This window comes from Vidua chalybeata, chromosome 5 (assembly GCF_026979565.1).
Source record: "Vidua chalybeata isolate OUT-0048 chromosome 5, bVidCha1 merged haplotype, whole genome shotgun sequence".
Classification (NCBI taxonomy): domain Eukaryota; kingdom Metazoa; phylum Chordata; class Aves; order Passeriformes; family Viduidae; genus Vidua; species Vidua chalybeata.
This window is the reverse complement of record NC_071534.1, coordinates 18,936,263-18,962,935: the sequence shown is the minus strand read 5'-3', so window position 1 is coordinate 18,962,935 and position 26,673 is coordinate 18,936,263. Positions and strand designations below refer to the sequence as shown.

The 26,673-nt window shown below is 40.5% G+C and overlaps 1 protein-coding gene across 1 annotated transcript in view; it reads right to left on the bottom strand.

The window, feature by feature from the left end:
- The window catches only part of MRTFA (myocardin related transcription factor A), a 93,696-nt gene that overhangs the window by 18,064 nt on the left and 48,959 nt on the right, over positions 1-26,673 (bottom strand). Inside the window, exon 4 of the mRNA XM_053942492.1 lies at positions 12,428-12,493. Coding sequence (XP_053798467.1) covers positions 12,428-12,493 — 66 coding nt within the window. The remainder of the gene's footprint in view (positions 1-12,427; positions 12,494-26,673) is intronic.

Below are 26,673 nucleotides of genomic sequence, written 5' to 3'. Positions count from 1 at the left end.
CTGGGCTGGCAACATGACAGAGGACTTCATTTTTGACCTCTGAAAATGTCAAGAGGGCACAAATCCTTCACTGCTTCCCTCAGCAATCTAGGATGAAGTTGATATGTCAGAACAGGGTGTCTATTGTAAAATCGTACTCCATTTGAAGTTAACTAATCCTTGCACATTTTTTGGCTTTGAAATGACTGCTTAGCCCAGAGCTGTGGAGCAACTCTATTAACTTTACTACAGCAAATAAAAAAAAGGAAAAATAATCCTATGAAGAACTCTGAAGCAATAAGGTTCTGGGTGAACTCTAAAGGAGACCCTAAAGTGCAGATATGCCCCTTTTCCAGCTCCTACCACTGAACTTCCCAGCCACTTAGCACTGATCCCTGCAAAACTGTTCCTGTGCCTCATAACCCATCTGGCTCTCTCACCAGAGTGCTGCTTCATCCATGCCACTCAAAATTATCCAAACTCATAAAGCTCTACCATTCTCAGCCGTATCAGCTATGGTGGCTCGTTCTGGCAGTGTATGTGAATAAGTGGCTGAGCTGGTGGAGCGGAACCTGTGCAAACCAGGGGGTGTGGGGCAGCATTCTCATTCTGTCCACAGCCCTTAGGACCTGAAGCATCAGATACAACCACAGAGGGTAAGGGATGAGGAAACTCCAATCACCTGATGCTTTCTGACTGCTTAGCCTGCATAAAATACACTAAACTATTCCTTACAGTAGTTTGTCTAACCTGTTCTTAGAGACCTCTCATGAAAAAATGTAATATTACTGCAGAGAAATTACCCCACTACACAAATGTTTTTACTATTTAAAAACCTTTCTGAATGTCTAACTTATATTTCCCTTCCTACAATTTATACTCTTTGTGCTCCACCTTACCTGCATACATTACAGAGAACAATTAATTTTGTTCCTCTTTGCATCTATCCCTTTTGAAAACTTTGGTACCAAAGGCAATTCCCTTTCAGGTAACATTATCTAGACCTTTTCTTGTTTAGTCTCTTTTGGACTCCGTCCATTTAAGGTGCATTTTTGTTGAAGCCTAGTGTCCAGAACTGGGTACATAATCCAGCCTAGGCTTTACTGGCTGTTACAGAGTCAAATGATTATTCAGTAACACTTCTCAGCCACATGACCCAGCCAGTTTGCCTTGTTTGTGTACATAAAACAAACAACATTCACTTGTGCTTGTCTCACAATCCACTAAAGGTCTCCAATCCTCTTCTGCAGATCTGATCCCAGCCAGCCACTCTTCATCCCCAATTCAAACTACTGACTAGGCGTTACAAAATGTAGACATTCTGCCTTTTTCTTTCGTTTTATTCCATAGTTGTTGGCTTCTCCAAACATTGTGAGTCCCAGTCCCGTCCTCCCCCCAGCCTACTAACCTGGAGCTTAATAAACGCGCAGACTGTTCCTTTGTTTACATCAAATCACTGAAAATACTGAATTGTGTCAAACACTGATTTTCTGCCTTCCCATCCCACCCAACAACTCTGCTCAACTTAACCTCCCAGTCTGACACCAAGCCTTTATTCCAATCCTGTTCCCTCACCAGTTGCATAAGCAGCTTCAAGTAGTCCCAACTTGCTTCCAAAAACATCAGGAAAGGCTGCTTCAAGCACCTTACAAGAAGTGCAAAAACACATTAAATACCCTGAATTCCCTGAGAAGCATTTCAACAAATATTTAGTCTGCTGGTAGATCCAGCTTCAGTAATGATCTCTTTTTCCCCACTTTTCCATGTCCCACGTGTTTCTGCCTTGCCGCTGATGGAGAATTGTACTGCACGGGGAGCTCTACTATGGAACTGTTGCCATAAAGTATCTCCCACACCTCTCCATGGCACTTGCCCCTCTCCAAACCTAACTTGAATCCTTGATCTAAGTGTCCAGCTACCTCTGAGTGAGCCCTGGTGAGAACAGAGTGCTGGTAGAGGAAAAAAAACCACCAAACTTGCCAAATTACAACAGCAGTATGAGCTGTTGGGTTTTTGTTTTCCACTGTAGGCAGAAAAGAAATAGTTGACAATGCATAAGTAACTTCTGCAACACCCAATTTCAATTTCACTTAGGTTACCTCCTGCCTGCCTTTTGATTTTATTTCTACATGATATGTACATGGCATTTTCAACCTCAGTAACCTGGAGTACTACTTTCTACCCTTGTTCCTGTACCTAGGTCTGGGACAAAGCATGTCAGCCCTTGGTTATGCTGACAAAATCATCTGTGGACTCTGATCACAGTTGTTTTGAAAGAGTTATTTTAACCTGGATTGGTATGCTGGTTTACAGCACGGCTCCACAAATAATAGTGTCAGCAAAGCTGAGCACAACTGCCCTGCCTTAGACAAAGTCAGAAATGAGAGGCTGAGTTTAAGGCCAGCACTGTAGCAGGAGCCCCATCCTGCTGAACCATGGCCCCCACATCTTCAAATTGCCCCATCCACCACAGGAAAACAGCCTGGCGTTACAAATGGCCCAACAAGCACTAAAAAAGGCTCAGTGATAGATGGGACAATAGCATCACCAATGGGGCTTAGGACAGCACAGTCCAGCAGGTGACCTCCACTGAGCTGTTCACACTTTTGTTGCACTTGGATAACTGTGGCAGTTTGTAGCATCTGCTGTTAGGAGGATGAGTTTTACCCCTCACCTTTAGACGATTGACAGCAGGACTTGATTTTCCTGCCACAGGCAGGCTGGCTAGCAAGGATCTCATGAAATTCCTACCACAAGCATCCTATTTCTTTTGTCTCTCTGCTGCCTGTGGTAGAGCATTTTGAGGCTTCATCTCTGGAATTCCTGAAGCATTAGCATCTTTGTGGCCACACCCTCAGCTACCATGAGAAACCTCCCTGCACATCAATGATGCAACTGTTCTGTGCCTCCACCCTGCTTTAAAAATGTTGTAGCTATACACTGCAACTGTATTCTTGCATCTGACCCCCAAAACCAAGCGGCAGCACACAAGACCATCTACATTCACCCACACCTTTCCATACAAATCCCAGAGATGAAGGATGCTAAATCTTCACTTCAAAGTAATGTATTAATTCCTATGAAACAGAATGCAAAACTGCAATGCTTGAGTTCAGTGTTCCCCCAGTCCAAGCCACATTTTGCAGATGGCAAAGTGCAAATGAATCACAGAACCACAGAACAGTTTGGGTTGGAAGAAACCTTAAAGATCATGTAGTCCCAACCCCCCCGCTATGGTTACAGGGACACCTTCCACTATTCCAGATTGCTCAAAGTCCCAGCCAGACAGGCCTTGAGACACTGCTGCAAGGCATCAAACTGGTGCTGCTATAAACAACAGACTGAATCAAGGATCAGGAATCAAACCCAAATCTTCAACATAACAGCAGAGACAAAAAGCTGGGCAAAATAGCCCAAACATTTCTGTTCAGGGTTTACCCCGCAGTGTACAAAAGCAGATTTTAGCCATGCAAAGCTTTCAAAGATATTCATATGCAGACCTCCAAGTTCCTGTTACCTAGCGTGAGAAATAAGTGGAATCAGAACAACACTTGAGACAATCTAAGAATGAAACACAGCAGGGGAAGGGAATTGACCCACCTGCTGAGAAAAAGAGGTCAAAATACCCACACACCCTGCATTTGCTTATACAGCTGACAGAAGACACTGAGGTTTGCACAGAACCAAACAGAGGGAAGAAAGAAAGGCAAAAGGATCTGCACAGATCCTCATAGCTCAAGTGTCTTGTGAGAAGCAGAAGCTGCAAAGCCTTCTGTAATCAGTAAATCACTACTCGAGGCTATCAGACTTATAGACTGACAGAGGAGAGGAAGCACAAGAGCTTTCCTTGGTCATAATTTCTAGCTCATCATAGACAACAAGGTGATATTTCAATTGCAAATCAGTTGGTAAGATAACACACAATGTTTGTAGAAAGGCTACAGCTAAATTCAGAATACTGAGTCAAATACTCTGCTCTTCAGTTAGACCCATTCCTAAGGGAAAGGAAAAACCTTCCTTTGCTATGACAAAGAGAAGCTTGTGTCATATCCAAACCCAAACTCAGACAGGCTTATTTGATTCAGAATGGCAGAAGCCCTTCTGCTGCAGCTATTCACCCCTGCTCTCAACCAAATTCTGGTTTCTCTCTCTTGTTTACTATGCTTTCGTAAAAAGATGAGATAAAGTGCTGCAAATAGGCTCGATGACTTCCTCCGTTGGTTGAGGGTGGGGCTCCCACCCATAGGATTTGCTAAGAGACACAGAACTTGAACCGCAGAGCAAGGCAGTTTTAGCACTTTCTTCCTTCCTTCATCTTCACCCCACTTTCAAAAAGCATTTCTCGCAGCATGGAAGAAAAAGGTATTAAAAAACTGGGTCACATGCACAGAAGGGGTTGTCATCTTGCCAGTGGGGCAGTGTCAAAGAGCTGCTGTTGTGTGCTGCAAAAATATGAAAAGGGGCTGGAGAATACACAGCTGAGGGAAGAGAGATCTCCATCAGCATCCTTTTCTCCATTTGCAGCTCTGGGGAGTTTCTCATTCAGGACACAGAACTGATCACACTTTAGAATTCTTGATACCATACCCCAACACCGGTAAATGAACTTGGATTAAGGCTAAAATATGAGTATCAAGTTAAAGATCGGAAAAGAAACCACAACTGGTAAATCTTGATTATTCAAATCCCAAAATACATAAATTCAAAAATTAAAAATTAAGACTGTCATAAAAGGGTCAGTGCAAATGTTTATGAAGGTAAGAAACATTATCTCTGGCATTCAAACAAATGCAGCTTGCCCTTCAGTGACACTCTTCAATGAGAATGTTATTGTGATTGAAGGATTATGAGTGTTCCTAGTCCCAAACAGATGAAAGACTGGAGAAAGGCTCCTTCCCACGTTGCTGCTGTTGCCAGCACTGCCAAAGCACAGCATCACAGATACAGTGCTGCAGCTTCACTGAGTCTTCCCCACTGCCCAGCTCTTCCAGTCAACAGAGATACACACAGAAAACGGCAGCCAAATGAAGTCCCTGTTAGCAGATTGTTTGGTGAGCCCCAGGTTGCTGTGGAAGCCAGAGCTGAGGTCCTGCCTCCCTGACACTCTGCCTCAGAGAGCCAGCCCTTCTCCTGGGTCAGCATTCTGAACCTGCGCAGCGTACCAGCTCACGCAGCTCTTTTCCCCAAGAAGAGCCACTTTCCAGCTCCCTGCATTGGGCTTGCCCTGGCTGCTGAAACACACAGGCAGGGGGAACTGTGGTACCCTGCCTCAGCTCACTCACCATGGAGACACCCACCAGCTGAGCTGCTTCCAACGCCTGCACCAGGCACTGCTCCAGAGCCCACTTTCAGCAAGACTGTCAGTAACTTTAGTACAGCACTAGCCCACTGATGATGCAGCTGAAGGTTAAGATTTTCATTAACTGTGTGAAAAGCCTAAAGCTTTGTCACAGTAAACATGAAATTACTGGCAGAAAGGACTGAGATTTTTCCAAGGCCCAACACTGAGTTAATTTAAAATCTAACATATGTGCAATTTCTCAGAAAGTTCATCCTCTTTAGAAGCAAAATGGAAATTGTCACCCATGGTAACAGTTATCAGATCTGTGGATGACTATGGCTATGGCTTTGTGTCAAAAAACATTTACAGCAAATACAAATAATGTATAATCTGCTCCATCCATCACCATTAACTCTTGGCATTTAAAAGACACTACCTAAATCCTGAAATTAAAAAAGGCAAAGCTCATTACAATCAGGATTATACCACCTGTAAACTGGAAAGGAAAAGGGAGACAAGGAACTTCTACCAGGAACCCTTTGATTCATGCATTTGTGGACCAGACTTCATGCCTGTTTCTTGCATGGATAATTGGCCTTTGCAAACTCTTCTGATAACTTTCCAGAGTGCCCAGGGTGAGAAAGGTATGGGGTCACAAAAAGGAGAGACCATTCCCAGACAACAAATAAGAATGAAGCTAAGACAACTGTGGGAACACAAAGGGGAAAAACTGTTATTGCCTATCAGACTTTACTCCCCTGACCTATTACGTTTCTCTTGCAACTGGCAGAGTTAAATCTTCTGTCATGGCAGGGATCAAGGACCAAATGCAGCCTAGCAAACACCTGAGCATGGTCTTCCTTCTACGGCTTCAGAAAGGGCAAACAGCACATTTCCATCCTAACACAATGAACTTTGTTACTCCAATCATGTCTTATTAATCACAGATCATATAAACACATGGAAAACACACTCAGACAGGTATCTAAAAATACAAGCACAGCAGATGCAGTTATTAGTCCTCTGACAATGAGACTCTCAGCTTAAATGTACAGACAGCCTTCTACACACAAAGCCTGAAGGCTCCAAGAAAAATTATCAAAGTCAAATAAACAGCAAATAATTCCTGGGAGACAAGTTAGAGGTATACTATCAAATTAAAATAAAACCAGTTACAGAAGTTACAGATTTCTGTGCAACACACCAGAAAGAGAAAAAATGTAGAGGACAGATGCAAGTGTCCTCTACTTCCCCCCGCCCCACACCCATTTTTTTAATATTTTTTTTCCTATTCCTTGCTTAGTGTTCCAGTCTTACCCTCAGAGCATGACACTGAGTATATTAAATGTCTAGGTGCAGCTTTATTTACAGTCCACATATATGTTTTTAACTCCTTGTCCTGAACGAAATTACAGTTCCAGCTTAAAAGCATGAAAGAAAAGCAGCTGCCAATGTGCAGAACAACAGACATAAGATGGCAGGGAAGTGAAAATTTGTATTTTTGCTTTATTACTATAAATACATTCCATAAAACTGCAGGAATGTTGCTACAAAGATCTGGTATGTAAAGTGATGAGAGAATGACGGGGACACGTTATGTAGCCAGAAGAGATATTTCAGGGTGTTAAAGCAATGGGTTTAGCTGCAGCTCTAATAGAACGCACCACAACCTTGAAATGTCGGCTGTGTAGCCACACTGCAACAGTTCCAAGTCAGCAGAACTCCACGCAGACATAGCAGTTCATCTATCCTGGCCCTTATGTAGAAGCCAAAATATATCTGAGCCATGAAGAACTGCCCCTGAAGTCACCAGCATGATGGCAGAACAGCTCGTGCCATGAAAGATACTGCACCTGCAGGTTACTGTCACATTCCAACAGCTTGCTGCCTCTCCTTTCTCTGACAAACACAGAAAGATACTCCTACTTCACAATTAACAGTTAAACAATTTATAAAACTTTTTTTTTTGTTTTGTTTCTGACATTTAACATGTTCTACTGTAGCTATTGTATGTAACAGGAACCAAAGGTTGATTATATTCTCAACTGACAGATCTCCTTCAATTAGCACATACACACTAAATCGACAAGATTCATACTAAGAAATAAGAATAAATAAGAAAATATGAACATTAATATTAATTATAGAGCCATGCAGCAATAAAGCTAGAAGTGCATAATTTTCAAGTATTTAAAAAACTATTTTTTTCTAAACTGAGAAGTTGTTAGACTATCAGGTAAAGACTAAAGCAGAAACAGCATTTTTAGCTACCCTACACAAACACAAGTGTGGATGTATGGCCAAATCTTGGGGCTGAGATGTTGAAGTCTAGAGACATGATTTAACCTTAGAAACTCACATGTGGCAAGCAGTTTGCTTCCAAAATTCAGTATCTCAAAGATCCTTAAGTTTTTGTGATGGTAGCTGTGCTGGACACTGAAGACCAGCTACTACAAGCTTTGTCTAGATGATAATCAACACTGATACGCTAAAGCATAAGCTGTGTTCTGCACCCTTAAATCACCAGCTGTCTCCAGTAAATACCAATTCTTTCAAAATTCATTCTAAGCAATGTCTCACAGACTCCTGAAAAAGCAAATACTGCATTTTAGTTTTATAACAAATATTATATTTTGTCCACAAACCCTATTGCTAATAAAAAATGCAGCAAGTGACATGAAAGGCTTAATGAGATGATAATCATTACACTGTCTGCTGTATTACAGTAATTTCTAATCATGTGGCATGTTGGAATTGAACCTTAGCAAGCTCCCCTCACGGAGTCTGAGGATAAAGTACACTCTTGTACTCTGAAATAAGCTCGAGCATCCAGCAGGCTGCACATCCCAGCAAAAACTGCATCAGAGTGTTGGTAGCATAGACCTAGGGCATGGAAACACCTCAGCACCTGTTAAAGCAGTCCCATTAGAATCTCCAAGCACAAATTCCATCCTCTTTGGATCTACACACAGCCACGTGTTCTGCATCCCAAAACACAAACATACAGAGAAGTTGGATGTGGGCACAAAAACTGGCAAACATCGGATACACTGAAGTGAAAAAGAAGCTCCTGGAAATTCTCAGCCTGTACAGCAGCCTCCTTCTAGATTCCAGTGCAGGCAATGCCCTTTTCAAAGGACACCTGTGTCATTTTTCAGAGACTCACACAGCACTACCACAGAGAAACACAAGGCACATTCCCAAAAACTCTCTACTTCTGCTTCGCCTGCTTGGATACATGTGATGGTCAAAACAGCTTTCCTGCAGGATTGTGCCATACGACAACCTTGCATTCTTGTCTGTGTTTAGTGTTTGCAGCCAAAAGCCAAAGATCACAATCCTGATGGATAAAACAAATGGCATGTGAAGCTTTAAATCTTGCAAAAGAGAAAAAAGCCACATATTTTGCATAACAGAGTATTGCTACATTTGCCAAATGTCTTTCCCCTAAAAATTTTTGCTGTTTTAGTTGAAGATACTTTCCACATAATTTTCTACTCAGATGTGCATTAGCTACTGTTTTAAACACTGTCTTCAAGAGTGAAAAATGGGGTGCTTAATATTCCCCCAAAAAACCTTACAATAGCCATAACCTTTAAATTCGACGCTAAAAAATGACAGCATCTGACTGCTCTTCTACAGCACAACAGAGTTCAAAGAGTTGAGCACAGACAGCAGATTTTGAATAACTCGTATTTTGTGAGGACAAGAAGATGAAAATCATCTTTGCAGAGCTACAAAAAATGCAAATAGCAAAAAGCCTTGTCTATTTGCACTGTTAAAAAACAGACCAAAACCTGAATAAATATAAAAACCCAACTCTCCTTTTTTCAAGATACTGTCATTCTAACTCAGATCACAGATGTCAGCTGCAGGTGAAGACTTGTTTCCCACCATTTTTCTAAGGGCAATTGAGACTTTTAATCTTGAACTAATGAATCCTGCTACTAGTAAAAGGTTACACAAAGCGGTAACAGAAAGCAAGAAGAATTAATGAAGCACAAAACACAATTATTTTGAATCCTCTTTCACTGCCTATAAATGCTTTATTTCTTACTACAATACACTAATCTTTCAGTGGAGCAAAGCCCCACTGTAGGTGGCTGGTGAGTTGAGAAGGTTAAGTGAGATTAAGTGTACTTGGTAAAAAAATGTTGAAACATTTGCCTTTCCACTCTACCATATAAACAAAATTCCACATGGGACAAAGTAAGCAATTCACAGTTCTGTTAGGAACAAGCCCAGCAGGAGTAGCATGACTCTCATTCTCACTTTAAGGTGACATAAACGTGTAATCTCCCACTCCTCATATTTACAGTGTCCAAAAACCTTGTGTTGATAGAAGCCTACAATGAAATTTCTCTTTTAGGGCACCAATTTGCAGAATACATCTTATGTGGGGTTTAGATTCAGTCAGGAGAACCAAAGTACCAATGGCAGTTTGCACAGTACCACAGCTTGTAATGTAAAACAAAACCTTTCACTTCTCCCACACTTGTCTCAGGGATTTTTCCATGGCTGTTTGCTTCAAGATATACAGGACTTGATCTGTATCACAGGCTAATCCAAAGGAACACAGAGGAAAGCACAGTAAGACCAAAACAGAAACAAAGTCAATGCTGAGGAAGCGACATCCCCACTCTGGACGTAAAGGTGAATTGGAGGTGTGGTGCCGGACAAGCTGTAGGCTGGTCTCATGGGCTGAATGCATATTAGCTCTAGGCAGAATATTTTCCACTTTACTTTCATTCCAATTTAATCCAGTTCTCAAACTTCATTTTATGGTGCAAAGCAAGGCACAGCAGGCAGGTGCAATTAGGGGCTTCACTTCAAAAACACATTCCTGATACAAGCTGTAATGCAGCTAGAACTGCAACCATCACAGTTCTCTCAAGAGTGTAAAGACTCTCCAGATGGAAAATAAAAGAAAAGAAGCCAACCAGCATCTGACATGGAAAGAGCTCTCCAGCTCTTTTAGTTCAGCACCAAAGCATCCACTGGATTCAACTTTTATACTTATGTTGAATCATCATGAAGGACTGTGTGGGGCTTGGTTCCTGGCTAACAAACTTGAGAGGGACACAGAAGTCCAGCACAACTGTGTCCAGTAGCAGATGACAGCACAACAAGTTTAAGTACCTCAATGTTTTCACAGACAAAAGGCACAGGCCAGAGAGAAGAAAGGAAGAAAGAATACACGACACTTGCATATTCCCAGCAGGGGAAAAAAGTCTGTTCTGGAACTGAAAGTAGGTATAGAGTTGTTGTGGTGCTGAGATGCTTCTGGATGAACATGGTCCCTAGTCATCCTCTGTACTTCTCAGGTTAAAAATGGGATTTTTTTTCTTTACATATCACAATTTATCTCACATCTGATCTTCTCTTCAAAAACTGCCCAGGCAAATTACATTTTAAACATTTCCCTATGTGTGGTTATTTCCAGCTGGCAGGTATGGGTAAATGATACCATTACTTGGGAGAAACTAATTTCAAATCATGTTTAGAACAGATGTGTTCAAGTGGGTTTTCTCCACTGCAGAAAGGATCTTTTAATGTGCTGCCAGTATTTTCACAAAGTGTTTTTCTTTGGTCCATCACAAAATTCACGTGTAAGAGATAAAAATGAAGCAATGAAGGGCACAAATCTGCAAAGACTAGTAATTTAGACCATGTTTTAAATAAATTTAAGACTCACTAATCATTCTGGATGCCTTACTTGAATTACTTGCAAGGGCCTCATTTTCAAAAGGACTGTAAAACAGACTCCTCTCAGGAATCACAAGTTTGGCCAGGCACACTTTGAAGAAAGCCAGTACTGAACACAAGTTAATAAAGTATTTGCATACATATACACCTAAAGCAGGACACCACAAAGAAGTCAGGAACACTTTCTTCTGAGAAGCATTAGTAAAAAGGCAGTCACTGGGACACTAGTCTTTCATCCCAAAGCAAGTGTATTCTGTAGAAGCTCATATACAAGCTCCTCAGATTAAAAAATAGACAACAGGTATGATATATCCAGACAGGACAATCTTTTCTTTTTGCTTTGGTAATTTTAAGCAGGCATCCTAGAAACCTCTTAAAGAACATTACTGCCATTCTGCAAGCCACTTCAGCTGAAAGAGTGCTGCTGTCAAGTTCTCTTCATTCAAACAGAGAGATGACAGTCTAACCTTCAGCCCTCAGCAAAGTCTAATTCACAGCACTGTGTCATATTACAGTGTGCACCCCAGAAACAGAAAAAATGAGAAAATCCTCATTACTACACCATCTTCAAGTAAAGCTTCTGAAACAAGGCAGCAGGAAAGCTTTTGAAAGAAGAAAATACATATCTGATCCACTGCATTTTACTACAGCTGTTGTGTGAAACTGAGAGGACCTCAAAAATAACACATTTGCTGTGTGGTCTTGCTTCAAATTGCTACCTATAAGTCATCTAGTTCAGAGGTACCAAAGCATGACAAAACTATTTGTCAGACACCTTTTTTGCATTTTTGGGGGAAGGAGGGGAGCAAAACAAAAAAATACCTTCTCCAGTGCTAATCTGACACTGAAAGCTTGGCTTTAGGGTAGATCCTCTCTGTTTACCCAGAAAAGTACACGTTCTCTGCCTGCACAGATTTTGCCTTTCCCTGCAAGAAGGGCAATGGCTGATGCCCATAGGGCTCATTCTAGCTGGTTTATAGCTACAAACATAAAAGAGGGTCCCTTGCTGGTTAACATCTTGAACACCATGCCTGGTTTTGGTCGGTTTATGGAATATGTACACACAAAGTTACAAGTGCCTCAGAGGTCTGGGGAGTTGCCACACTGCAAGAACAGAAACTGCAGAGGCAGGAAGCCTGTTACAAGAGTGATTACCAGCATGGGTCAAGTATATAAGGCACGTCTAACATAGTATATTCTCCAGAAGACTGTGCACTGAGATGAAACACAAGCCTTGTTTTGCAGTACAGTTACACCTGCAGCCAGCGCTCTCCTCCTCAGTATCGGAGGTGGCACCAACACTTCAGAAGGACCAGGCTGGGTGGGACAGGGTGGGGCTCTCACAAACTATGTTTTCCATGCAGAAGCAGAGAACCTGACCTTTCAAATCACATGGGAAACCATTCTCCACCAAAAAACATGCATAAAACCACCAGGGCAAAGAACTGAAGTGGTACTTACGCGGCATGATCCCTTGGCTCACCAACTCCTCCCGCGTGCGTCGCTGCTGGAGCTTCAACTGCAGCACTGTACGACAGCAGAGAGAAGGGAGAGAAGGAAACCCATCAGTACAAGAAACAACTGAAGAGACATTTTCAAATGCATCTTGTTTTCTTCTTTGGATGCCAAGGTGCTGGTGAGCAGTAGAAGGAAAATATCCCCCCTCCCACCCTGCTGCCCTGCCCTGCTGCAATTGCAGAAGTGGCCCCCAGCAGTCAGGTTTCCGTAGGCTGCTGCAGCCAGGGGGAGAGGAAGTTGCGCAGGGTCTTGGCAGGGTGATAAAAATCCACAAAGCCAGGCCTGTTTCTCAGTTCTTTCTAGAGCACCAACTGCTTTCCAAACCATTAATATTAAAAAACAAACAAAGAGAAACACCAGCTGACAGGCCTCCAATAAATACAGAGTGACACCCCAGCTGCTAATGACTCCTGAAAACTCTAATTACTATGTGCAGATTAAACGATATGTCAAAATTGTTGGTCGTTACTCTAAATTACAAGGCTGATTTCCTTCCTCAGCTCAGAAATTCACCTTCAGAAATGTCTTGTGAAAGTGAAATACCATGGGTACATCTAGAACTGTCCTTCCACTACAAAAGGAATCCCCTTATCACTAGAATTTTTCCTATTTATTTTAGCATAACAGAACGTATTCATGACCTGTGTGAAATGCAATTGGCTGAGTTTTTTTTTTAGTGCAAATCCCTGGAATAGTAATAATTTCAACATTTAGTTTATAACAGCAGCTTCCCTTTAAACTATACAATCTAAGCAACATTCTAGATTGTTCTTACAGTCAAAGACATCTTTCATATGAAAGCAACCTTTCAAAACTGAAGAAAAAATTCACATTAATGTGTAGTCACACACATCTCAAAATAGGACAACGTGAGTATTACTGAATCCCATTTGCAATCAAGCCCAAACTCCTAAACAGGCTCAACATAAAATATTATAAAATGAATGGCAATGCATTTCATCTCCCCCGTTTTAATTTGAATTTATCTTATGCCTTTTTTATAGTACACATAATGAAAGTCCACACAAATGTAGTGGAACCACTACAGAGCAAAACTTCTCTACAGTCTAACTATACAATCTCATTATAACCCTTATGTCTCCTTTCTTAAGTACTTTGTTTGTCCAGTACATTAATTTCATACATTATATCCAAATTTGTCTTGTACACTCCCTAAAGTAGAGATCAAAAAATTTAAGAAGATGGTACTTTATCTACTTACAGACATCATCACATTTTACCTGTTTCTTTCAACCTCCTATCTGCACTTTGCATTTGACTAAGATACATCTTCCAATATGGGTTCTGGCCTTCATATGTATAAAAAAAGAGATCCATCTCTTCCTTTCTATGGTTGTTTCTGTAGCACCTTATCACCCTCACTTAAATCACATTTAATTTTCTTCTTGGATTTTTCTGGCTTCCACATGCATTGACTCTTGATGTACCTTTCTCTGAAACTGTTTATGACAGTGAGAGGAGTACCTCCTATCAGTGGAAACCTCTGTGCACACAGTGTGCAAACAAGTTACCTCTCTTCTGTTTCTCAAGACGAACTATGATTTCTTAATATATGCATCCTGAGCAGGAAAGTACTTTCTTTTAGTACATGGAAGTGAGAGAGGGGAGGAGGATGTACAGAGCACCATGGTAATTCTGTGTGGGATCAGCCAAGAGCCAGAAGGAGGAGGAGGGAACAGAGAGGGGAAGGAACAGGCCCTTCATTTGGCTGTGAAACTGCAAACAGAAGTGGTAGTTCCAGACTCTTCCTCCCACCCAGCATGAGATCGCACTCCGACTTCTGTGCTAGTGTGAGGGCTAGCAAGCTCACAGCCAGCCTGCTCACAGAGCTTCTCATTTGCTGGATTCCTTTTGAGGTTATCAAAACCCAAAACTTGATCTAACACCTTGCTGAGAGGGACAGTGTCAAATCTCCCACTCTCCCCATCACCTCTCATGTCCCGCTGACTGGTGGCTGGACTCACTGACAGAGAGCACAGCCCAGTCAAAACAGGCACCAGTTTTTGCATTAGTGAGTTGAAGAGGATAACCACATAGCCAGGAGCTGTAGTGGAACAACTAGGGCCCCTGGTATTTGCCAGCACTGAAGGTGGAGTTGGACTTCATCCTTCCAACAACACACTGCCACTAAGTGATTTCTGCTCCATTAGGAGCAGCCCACTGAATCTCTCACTGCATGGCATTACTTCCCCTACTGAGCCCATATATCCATACCCTAAATTAACACATCTTACTAAATGTATACAGGCAAGGCCCAAACCTATAGCATCAGGTCCATCTCCCCAGCAGATAATCTCATTATTACTCATGTCTTCTATTTACACATCTAGTACCGTATGTTAGCTCTTTCTGCCACTTACTTGCTACAACCATCTACCTTCCCTCACATTTCTAACCACACCTACTGTTTCCCTTTCACCTCCCAGCCAGGCATTTCCAGCTAAAAGCTCCCCCTGGATGCACACCTGTATTTGTCACCTGTATTAATGTGCATTTTGCTCAACTGTCTCAGTTTGCCTAAATGAGCTAAACTATTTTTTTTAATGTCACAATTTACTCCTCCACTAGTATTTGTTCTGTCCACTCTGTTACAGCCTCTTGCATGTGTTTCCAGACTGCACCGGGTTGAGCTTAACCAGAAATACTTTTCTGCTTTCTATGATTACAACCAGTTCTTAATCCAATTAAGCAGTACTTCATTAAATTCAAATATACTTCTTTAAACTAAAATACACTATGCTACTAAGTTAAAGATGTTATAAAAGTCTGTTGCACCTAGACAAAACCCCTAGCAACCAAATTTCACTTATCCAAATGACAGATTCACATTTGAGCAGACCTGTTTTCACAAACTGAAAAGCTGATCAGCATGATTATACTGCTATTCTTATACCACCTAAATTCTTGATCAAATTTTCCATATTTTTTTCCTGGAACTGACAACAGATGAGCCACTCTTTACTCACTCACCCTTTGTCAGCAGTGATGCAAAACGTTATCAGTCTTTTGCTCTTCTGAAGTCTCCCTGCTGTTCCCAGGTTTATTAAAAATTACTCTCAGACTGCTAGAGCCTTCATCAAATGACTTCAAATGCCCCTCCTGACTGCAGCCTCCCTTACAAATTTTCTAAAGATATCTTATTTCTTTATTAGTTACCATCTACTACCCGTTTTCTCTCCCCATTATATGCACCTTTTAGTTTTAAACCCTATGTCCCTTCTCAGCAAGAAACTAGCAACTGTCAAGAGAACTAAACTGAAGAACAGGGGAAAAAAAGTAACTTTCAAGACCTTTTCTATAAGCACTAAGTAGTTCCTGGGATTTATGAATGTATAAACATACTTATTAAGCACAAGTTATAATCAGCCATAAAGTACTTTTTTTCCCAACACAGCTTATTTTTGTGGCAGGGAGGAGGGCAAAAAGAATTATTTCAGTTCACTCCTAAATACATTTTGGCTTAACTAAGTACTTGGAGTTCCCAATGCCATTTCATATATTTAGGAGATCACCTGTTTACATGTTCAAGTGTGTGAATCCTATATATAGATTAACAGATGTCCCAAGCACCAGTCCAAGGCTGTTGTACATGGAGCTCAGCCAAAGGTCTAGAATGACCAGAGAAATTCAAAGCTACTCTAGGACAGAATGAAGTGCAAGTCTTTCAGTCACTAATGGACAATGTTCTGTTTCCTTTATCCCTGTACTTAACCTGTAAATTCATTTTCAAATTAAGAATAAATAAGATCAAGTGTATAACTGCTGGCCAGAAAATAAGTTCCAAACTGGTGCCCTTCTACTATATGCAGTATTTTGTGGAAATTGTATGCTTGTCAGATTTTCCCACTCAAAGGTGGGCATACCTTATTTATTTCACGAGTATGAAACACTCCAAATTAAATTTTGAACAATGTTTTCATACCACTAATGGACCATTTCAAGAATTAGTAAAACACTCCAGAGAAATCTGGGAGCTAGGATAGAGAACCACTGCCAGTAGTTTAAAAGGGGTAGAGGAAAACTGTGGTGCTGGGAGATGTATTAAATGACAAATAATATTGTAATACATCTACTACCAACAGAGTCACTCTATTAGTAAAATACAGCATGTCATGATTATTTTGTGTTCATCTTAGCATAAACTTTCTCAACAAGGAACCCACAGGCATATTCCAGGACCAGCTACTCACAGCTGGTGGCAGCTGAGATTTAACAGTATATCATTAATATAAATATAAAGAGCTTGTACCCATAGGGGCACTTTCAGGACAGCTCCAACTCTGGTTGTAGTTCTGGTGGTAGTTCAGGGGTGCATCAGTAGTAAGCAGAAGCAAGAACAAATATCTATGATGAGCTAAGTTGTTTTTTGCAGCTCATTACCTAAATCTGCAGCAGCGTGCCTGTCCTTCTATTTCCACACCACACTGCATTTAGTAGTGTGACTAGAACTAGTGCAGAAACTAGACTGTAGATTTTGCATCTCAGCATTTCAACAGAGAAAAATATAATTAAAATCTTTTTTCAAAGACTGTCTCACATACCAGGACAGGTTTGTGACAAGAAATTAATAAAATACTCTGCATTTCCTGTTTTTAAAAAACTAGCAAGAAGCACAAGGCTGTGAACTGCAGCTTCTGGTGAGACCTTGTGCATGTTATATTGAATACAGACTTACTACCAAAGGGAGTCTGTGCTCATATTTCTGCAAAACCTTTCCTGCTAGGAATCCCAAGCGATATTTAAGGTCACCCAACCAAGGTAATGATTAAGCACAGCCATATGGTGGATTACAACTGGGACAGCATGAGCAGCAGTGCAGATCAGGAAGGAAGGAAGGCTGCTAGAGCCAAAAGAAACCCTACAGAGTGAGGGAGGGAGGGAGGCAGAACTCCCTGGAATTCGAGCTGGGATACCCATGCAAAATGGGAGAGTGCAAGACACAAACTGTGTATTAACAAGAAAGGCTGTGTGCTCACAAAAGTGATTTATCGATTTTGTAAATTCAGTGAAAGCAGTCTGCCTGATAGAAGAATTCATCCTTGCAACCCAATAAATAAACCATGTGATTAGGAAGCAAAACTACTGAAGAACAAGTGAAATTAGTCTAACTTCATTATCTAAGTTGAGGAAAGTGCAAGCGTAAGTAAAGACAGTAAAAAGCAATTTAATGCTCATTTATTTGAACATTCTTCAGCACCTCTGGAGAGCCCATTTTGAAAGCACTGAGTGGCTACAGCATCCTCTTAAGTCCTAAGGAAGCACTAATACAGCACAAGCTGCAATAGGAACTTGCCAGTTAGTTCAACACCTCTACCTTTCTGCAGTGTCAGAAGAATTTCAGGAGAATTTTCACTGGCCTAGCACTGAGCAGGTCTGACCAGGTTTACTTTGCGAGGGTCAGAGACTATGGACTGAGATGTGGCTCTAGGCCACCATCTGCAGCCCACACATACTTTCCAATTTTTCAGTCCAGTTTGTGTAACACCATATACAAGCAACTTAATTATAATATGCAACAATAAAAAAGAACTCTGATGACACAGAGTATTTGCTGAACAAAATCAGCACGGTTGTTTGTGCAGAACTGGGGCCTCTACCTCAAATCACAGTGCCATGTAACCACTGCTTTGAAGGATGAAGCCACCTTTCCATGTACCACTCAGCCAGCAGCCCTTCTAATTACACTAAGAAGATTTTTTTTTTCCTACTTTCTGATTAAATAGCCACATTTGACCAGAAGCAAATGCCAATTTCAGCTTTTGAATATGCAGCACACCAGCTATTGTTTTCTGTGGAAGCTATATCCTACTGAATTCAGTCCCTTGGAGATGCAGTAAGAAAACTTTTCCCTCACACCAAAAAAATGGTCTCTGAGCATTTTTCAGCTGTGCCAGCTTACAAAACAAATGTTGACTTGCATTAGATTTTTTCATGCTTCAACAGGAAGCCAGATTAGATTCACCAGCAAGGGCAGCATCTGTAAAGCTCCAGTTGCAACACCTTTCTGTGCAGAAGCAGCCAAGGGCTGTTAGTGTACCAAATTAAGCAAAGGTACACAAGAAGGTGTAACAAAAAAACAACTGTGATAGTTTGTGATCAGTGAGTGAGAATACAATGGTCAAAATTAATTTTCAATCTTAAATTGCTGAGGTGGATTACTTCCTCTATTTTAGAGCTGCATTTTTCTGGTGCTGTTGACACCATACCCCACACCACACAGAATGTGCTAGAATGGGGGTTACCAACAAAGAAAAGCAAACTTTTTGGGCCTTTTTTGAAGGCAATTTTCTGAGCCGAACAGCATTTTAATCCACTAAATCCACTTTATTCCCCACTGCTGATGGGGAATACATGCTGGCTTTGCATTTAAGCAGACTGTGCAGTTAACAGAGAAGCATTTAAGTGAAGCAGACTGTAAATGACACCCAAACTGCAGGGATTATATGACAGTTTGCTACCCTGGGAAGGGGATGCCAAAAATTCGTGTCCCTCTGTGGGGTGAAGGAGAAGCAGCAGACACACTGTTGATCCTCACAATTTGCAAGCATCCACTGTTGTTGGGAGCAGCAGCCATACAGTTCTGTTCATCTCAATGCATTTTAAAGAATAGCTTGAAGTAAGTCTGCACAAAGGGAGAGTTAAGCAGAAGTTTATTTCTTTACTGTTTGAGACTATCTCACATTCCACTATGTCTTTTCTCTACTGACGCAGCAAGGACTGCTATTAAAATGCAGGCAGCTTTCTCTGCTCTTCCTTAGCAACCATGCTACAGAGAAAATGGAGTTTGGAAGAATAAAGAATAGAAAGAAAATTTGGAAGAGTAAAAACAGAAAGAAAATTTGGTTTTGTCTCTTCAACTGTTACAACAACCTTTCACACTAGAGGCAAAAGCCACTTATTTATATTCATGCTGTGGTCTTCCCTTTGTGAGAAGTAGGACTGGGACCACTCTCCCTACACCTGAAGAGGAGGTCTGTGAAGTAGATCCTGAACAGGAAACAAAACTGGGATCAGGAGCAGTACTGCAGGTTCTGAGAGTGATAAAAGTGGATTTTTTTGCAGAAATGCAGAAATCAGCACTTCCTGCTGCAACATGCTGAGATGGAAAGGTGTCTTGGACCAGTTTGGGGAACACTGCATCACAGGCAGTTCTTGTATAGAAGACTTGAACCTTTTTTCATGACCACCTCTTATTTCTTATCCTCTTAGGAAGCTTATGAAAGCATTAAACATTTGTACAGATAAGAACAGGGGTATGATTCTGCCTGAGGTAGACCTAAACCCTCTATCAAGTGATTCTTAAAAAACAGAAGTTTCTTCACCTCCAAAGCAACAGCTTCCAAAATACTTCATACTGGATGTGCTAGCAATAATCCAAGGATGCAATGCGAGTCATATCACATCAGAACACTTCTAAAGGCCTTCAGGCTCTCAAATGCCCCACAGCTTTAAAAAACAGCTGAAAAGTACAGAAAAAAAAAAGAGTGACTGGTCAATTAAGAACACAAAAAGACAAGGAAAAGAGAAAATGAACTGTCACTCTCAGAACAAGAAGGGCTTGTTTCTTGATAAAATCACATTCTTCAAAACTTCTACAGCTCAAAATATTCTTGGGTCATATAAAATCACTGACATGGCATGCAGCTTACACATGCCTGTTGATGGTCTTTATGAGCGAATTCTAGAAGACTGGTTTTGGTTAGAAACAAAAAAACCACCAGGTTCCAGGCAATATTTCTTTATTGTTGGGAGGATGCCAGGGGAAGAGAAATATGAAATAGGAAAAATTTAAAAACATGTTTTCAAAAGATGATGGAATACTGTATTACCTTTTAATGAGTCAATGTTATGAGACATTAAGTAGTTCTCTTAGCAGAGACAAATACAGATTCTTTGATACAGTTAATTTAGCAGAATCAAAAATCCCAGCCTGCAGAGGAAAGTGGTCCCCAAAGAATGTGAAATCAGAAGCACACAGTCAAAAGTAAAAGGATCTATTTCCATTCTCATATTACCACAAGGTAGCTGGCTGACACAGAGCACAGAACAACAAGCTACCTCAGCAGGCCATTTTTGAGGCTTAATATCAAATATGATAAATGTAGACATCACATTAATGTTAATTTTAAACTGTACTTAGAAGATAAAACCAGTACTTACAGCAATTTTAGTTTTGTTACGACACAGCGCTATAAAACAAACAAAATCAGTAGCACCATCCAATTGCTAAGACATAGTATGATCTAAGATCCAGACAGGACAGGACAGTTACTCCTGCTCATAGTTCTCATGGCTTTGGTGGTAACATGTGCAGATCCTAGAGGAAGAACCAGTTCATAGCCTTAGAAGTTTACTTGGTTACTTCTGAGACCTGGTCTCAATATTGCAGACAATTGAATGTGCCTATTTCACAGGAGCTACTCATGTATATGACTCCAAATAAATGCAAACTTGATTATTACCATGAAAAGTTATGCTGAAATTTCCAGGGTTCTTTTCATGTTTATTTAAAATTAAGATTAGCAGTTGTTGTGCATTTTATAGTATTTACCTTTACCTTCTTCCTTCATTACTTAACTTCTGCCTTAAACTTCCATTAAACATTTAAGATTTATGGGGAGTTAATGCCATTTTATTCACTGCTACTTCTTAATGCAATGCCAGGTTTGTCTTCTTTGATACTAAAATTTTAAAACCAGATACATTTGTTACTATTAGTACATAAGTGTTTCTATTGAACACATAGAAGCCCACTCTTAACCATAAAATCTTGCTACACCTATAATTCATCTCAGCATTTGCTGAAACTGTTAAAATACAACTGTAAGAAATTCACCTGAAATACATGTAACATGTTTGGTATGTTTAGTAAGATATGCAACATGTAAAAATGCACAAAAGCTTGTCAACAGGAAAAGTTGGTTTGCTTTCTGTGCAGGGTACTGATACTTAGAAAATAATTTTGTCTCAGTAGTACTGGCTAGGTGAAAACTAAGCATGTGAGTAACTAGGCACATATCCATATCCATGGAATCTGGCTACCATGCATGATCCAACAAGATGACCTGTAACAAAATACCTAGGTGGAAAGGTCTACCTAAAATTGACCCTGGTATCATAATACAGTAAATATTAACTGTAATCAGTACTTGTTGATGCCATCTATATATCCATTGTTACTATTTATAGCTGGAAGAGAAGTCTTGAGGAGGGAAACACAGAATTTCCCACTTCCCTGTGTAAACTTGAGACACAGTCTATAGTGATTTGTATTTTTCCATGAAACAACGAACAAGGAGGAACTAACATTGCCCTTAACCAGCTTGCAAAGATGACCCTAGAAGAAATTCTCCCAGATAATTTAATATGACATGGCAGAAGGCGACGAATGAAGAAATAAAGAAAGAATGGGTAGATATATCCTGACAATTAGATCCACAGCTGTCTACTAAGGTGACAGTACAAAAGGTGAGCTACACAAGGGAAACACAAGTTCAAGCCCTTTTAATTTTTTTTTTTTCTTGGAAAGATAGGGGTATCTCTGCCTAAAAGAAAAAAGAGCTCCAACCATTTCATTTTTTATAAAGGCAATACATGGGAGTTGTTGATATTTTTTTTCCAAAAACTATACAGAATTTAAAAACCAAATGTTTTGAGGTATGTCAGAATCTGAACAATTTTTCATTGTATTTAAAACTCTGAGTTCAAGGGATGTATTTTTGTGGGTTTCTTACAAGCAGAAAGAAAATCAAGCACTGAGACAGTGCCCAGACAGATTCATAAAACACATGATTGATTAGATATGTTTATAACACTAAAATTGATGAGCAAATCTTTCCATGCCCCTTGCAGCAAAAGAGAGATGGTCAAATACCTTTCCTTCATAATTCGCCTCCCATACTTCAATTTCTACTACAGCAGAGTGCTTCAGTGCACAAACAGCCTCATAGATCAAGGTCACAAACTTCCTCAGACATTTCTGAGAGACTGGGTTTGGCCCAGTGATTCAGCCTTCCTTCTGCCACAGGGCACCCTCTACAGATAAAGGGTGAAAATTCCCTTCACAGGAATCATCTAATGGTCAAGACACCACAGAATTTCTGTGGCAAAATTTCAGCTGAGACACCTCAACATAAGAGCTGTGTTTTGGGGTTTTCCACTAAAACATGGAATAATTCTGTATTTCCAAGACCATTTGGATTTTTAACCACCTAAAGATCTTTGATTTACTGAAATCAAATGCAAATGAGAGCAAATGTGTTTTACCACAAGTAGTAGAAAAAATGATTTTAAAGTTTGCAAATTTACATACAAAACCAAGAGTTCCTTAAAAGTAATAATTAACTAGTTATACAGGGAACTCAGAAAGCTGGGCCTTTTAATTTTAAATCAGCTAGCTTGAGCATCTCCCAGCTTCAGCTGGTTCATTGTGCTGACAGTTATTTCATGGGACATGAAATAAAAGTGGTTTTGTCCAAGGTGCATATTACATGCAAAAGGAAGACTCGGAGCATTCCCTATCTAGTTACCATTCCTTTTACCAGCTTCTATCCAAGACCCAGCGTTCTCTCTTAGCCAGAATTTCAGGTGGATACTACAAGGAATTACCATATTTCTTTAACTCATGGTAGTTAAAAACATCTTTGCTGTTTTCTCAAAGACTGCGAAGAACACTGGCTACAGTCATGGCATCTGAGGCTCAAATAAAGATCCTGGCCTCTGTACTCAAATTCTATTACAATTCTGTTGCTACTTGTAAAAAAAGCTGCAAGATTCAGCTGTGCCCATCGTATCATTCTACATTAGAAATCAGTTCCTCCACAGGAGCCCAGTGTGGAAGCTGATTCCCAGAATTTGCATTACACATAAAAAGCACATCAAAGTCCCTCAGAATCTTTTCACTGATGATACAACATCTATCTACAGTTTTTTACCTCCTTTCTCAATGGATATTTACTTTCTTTTAAAAAAACTATGGACTACACATCTTCAGGACTGACTATTGTGGTTTTTGCCATGAGGGAAGATCCATAGCATTGAACAAGTTGAGCTGTGAGGCTTAATATGCTATCATAACTATAAATATTTAAATAATATAATTCTGTGTAAGAGATCAATCAGCAAACCAAAAAAACCCAGCAGTCCAGAATGGCCTGCATGACCACTGACTTCAGACTGGCGGATGAATTCTGGAGATGTTTAAAATGTTACTGCTGGCTCAGTCCTCTGCTGAAGGGCACAGAGGGGACTGCCAGCAGCAGCAGATTACACACGCTTCAAGATTCTCTCCAACTGGTAATGGAGGTGGGCTTTCACCCACATCCTGAACCAAAGGAAAGGAAAGGAAGGGCAGCCAGGTTTCCCTTCTGTCGCTCCCTCAGCACTGAGGCAAGGAGGTGGCTGCGGGGGACAGCGTTTGCAGCTGTAGTTGAGATTCACTGTCACATGTCAGTCCTGAAGATACAATCCTTGCTCTACACTGCCTGCAGTCAATGTGACAGATATTATTAGCAGCAGTAAGAGAGTCTCTCAGAGAGACACAAAGGTACGGTTAGTTTAGCATCTACTTCTAAAATGTTGCCTTCTCCTTCTGAAAAGGGAGAATTTGCCATCAGAATGTGAAAAAGGGCTGTAAGCAACCTTAGAAGGACCTTCACACCCAAGTGTAACACAGAAAGAGGCATGAATGCTTAGGAAGGTGAAAGTGACTAAAAAGAACATCCACCAAAATAAGAAACAGAACACATAACAATTTGCAGGGACAGGTTACATGTTGCTTGCAATATGGATCAAATTATGCAACGGGAGCTTCTGGCTTCCAGCAGTGCTATGAGATTTGCAGAGGTGAGTAACCAAAGATCATACCTACTGCCACATCCCGTTCCTACAAAAACACAGCTGTAGTCTCCATGCACTTACTGCTGGAGAGACATGGAGCAGGAGAAAGCTACAGAAATTCCACACAGAGAAAGTTAAAACTGGATCTCTTCTTTCTGTCACCCAGAGAGCATCACTCAGCTCTGCCCCCAAGCAACCCAGCTGGGCAGCACAATGTTTGTGCCTGACAAGTGTTTCAGTCAGGAAGGTTACCAAAAAGATGTTAAATGTGTCAGCTGATACAGCAGTTGTTATGGGAAATACCCTCAGAATGGTGACAGGCCTTTGAGCCACCTTTGGGGACAGAGACCACAGAACAAGGTCTTTATAAGCACGAGTGCAACAGATGATTCCTGTCCCTATGATGGAGAAAAGTCCATCATAGGTACTTCCACTGAAAACTCTCAAAAAGCTATATTTTTACAAAAGGTTTTCTCTACAGCTGTTTATTTTTGAAAGCCAGTTTTAAAATAAGATCATCAAGAAAGCCTGGATTTCAACAGTTTTCACAGACAATTTTGCAAAGAATTTATGCCCCAAAGCAATATAGCCTCTTCCTTATCACCAACTTCTTTCACATTTCTTGTTACCTGCATTAGGCCAATATAACTTTAGATGGCAAAACTGCAGGCTGGAAAGTTCAAATCTTTGTTCACTTGAAAGAATGTTGATTATATTATTTGCACAATAAACTGACAGAAGATCACCTGCACATTTCTTCTACCCATCTCATCTCTCCTGAATACACTGATGAGCAACACAATTTTGTAGTTCTTCTTAGCAACCACCCTATTGTAACACATTTCAGCTACTGCAGGTTTGCTCTTAGTTTGGAGAGATACCAGGTTAGTAAATATTACATAGTGCCAGGGAAAAACATTGTATCTACTTTACTAGCCCAAGTAAAAGTAAGAAACTATGAATTCTGCTCCATGTTAATGCCCTTGGCCAAATGATGTATCCTGTGAAGCCTCCTGCAAAAAAAAAGCAGCACAATTTGCCCCACAGGCTCACTACACATTTTAATTTGATAAACCTAAGCCACATCAGGAGTCGTATCCCAGTTTCTACCATAGGTTGCAGAGGTTCTTGCCAAAAAATGTGCTGCTTCTACATTTTGGATTGAAATTTATTGATGCAGCAGGTGACAAAATCGGTAATTCAATGCTCAGAAAAGACTGGAGATAAGGGAGCTGGGGGCACGAAATGAAAGATCTAAGCAGGCACTTATTTTTGGTATAGATATTGACTAAGTTGTTGATCAATGACTTGCAGGTGTGACTGCATGATGAAAAATCAGAGGTGACTACTGACAGATCTTGTGGATGATAAAACTACCGAGATAAGATTTACACACGCAGCCTGAGATGGATCCAAAAGCAGAAGGAAAACCCATCCCTGTCACTGACCCTCATCTTCAGGCAAGGACTCCAAACGTTTTTTCTGGATGCAAAGAAAGCAGTTTGAGTTTCAATATAGTTCCATTTTCAAAAAAAACAGCTGCTCCTGGGAAGTCTAAGCATCAGTCATTTGCTGTTTAAAAGTATAAATAGAGATGTTTTCTTGAAAAAAGAAACAACAGACAATTATGAAAAAAAAAATAAAAAATCTGAAAGCCACGCAAGTGTTTTCAAGTTTTAATGTATCCCAGTTGCTGGGATTATCAGTACCTCAGCACCACTGTCACTGAATATGAAGCTCAGTTCTACTGTGAAGAAAATTCAGTTGACAGGGCAGGAAAGTACTTACTGGAAATTTTACTTAGTATCATTACCAGTTCAAAGCATTGTCTGCATAAATGCTACTGACAGCTGTACTCGTCGCACCACACCCAGTTTCTACTCTTTTTTGTTTTCTGCATGTGTTGAGTCCTTCTATCTCCTTACTCTTGCAGGTCCAAGTCTGCAACTCTTTCCTTTTAGTATTACTTTGCACTACTGAAAGCACTGTAATAGGCATTTTTTGACAAATTAAGTAGATCACAGTGTGGTAAACAAGTTAGCCTCTGTCCCTCTCCTCCTCCTCTTCCCATTCCCAGCATGAAAATAGCTAGGGCTAAAGCAACAGCTGGGGATCATTACACTGACAGGAATAGTTTAGTAAACTGCAAGAGAGGAAAACATGTCATATCCAAAAAAATAAAAAACACATTAGAGCATCAGGACTGAAAAAACATGTGAATTCATCTCCAGGGATAATTCTATGACTCTTCTTCCACTGATAACAAATGACTTTCAAAAACCCTGGTCATTCAGTGTTAACCCTTTCCCCAAGCTTCCCACTCATGTCAC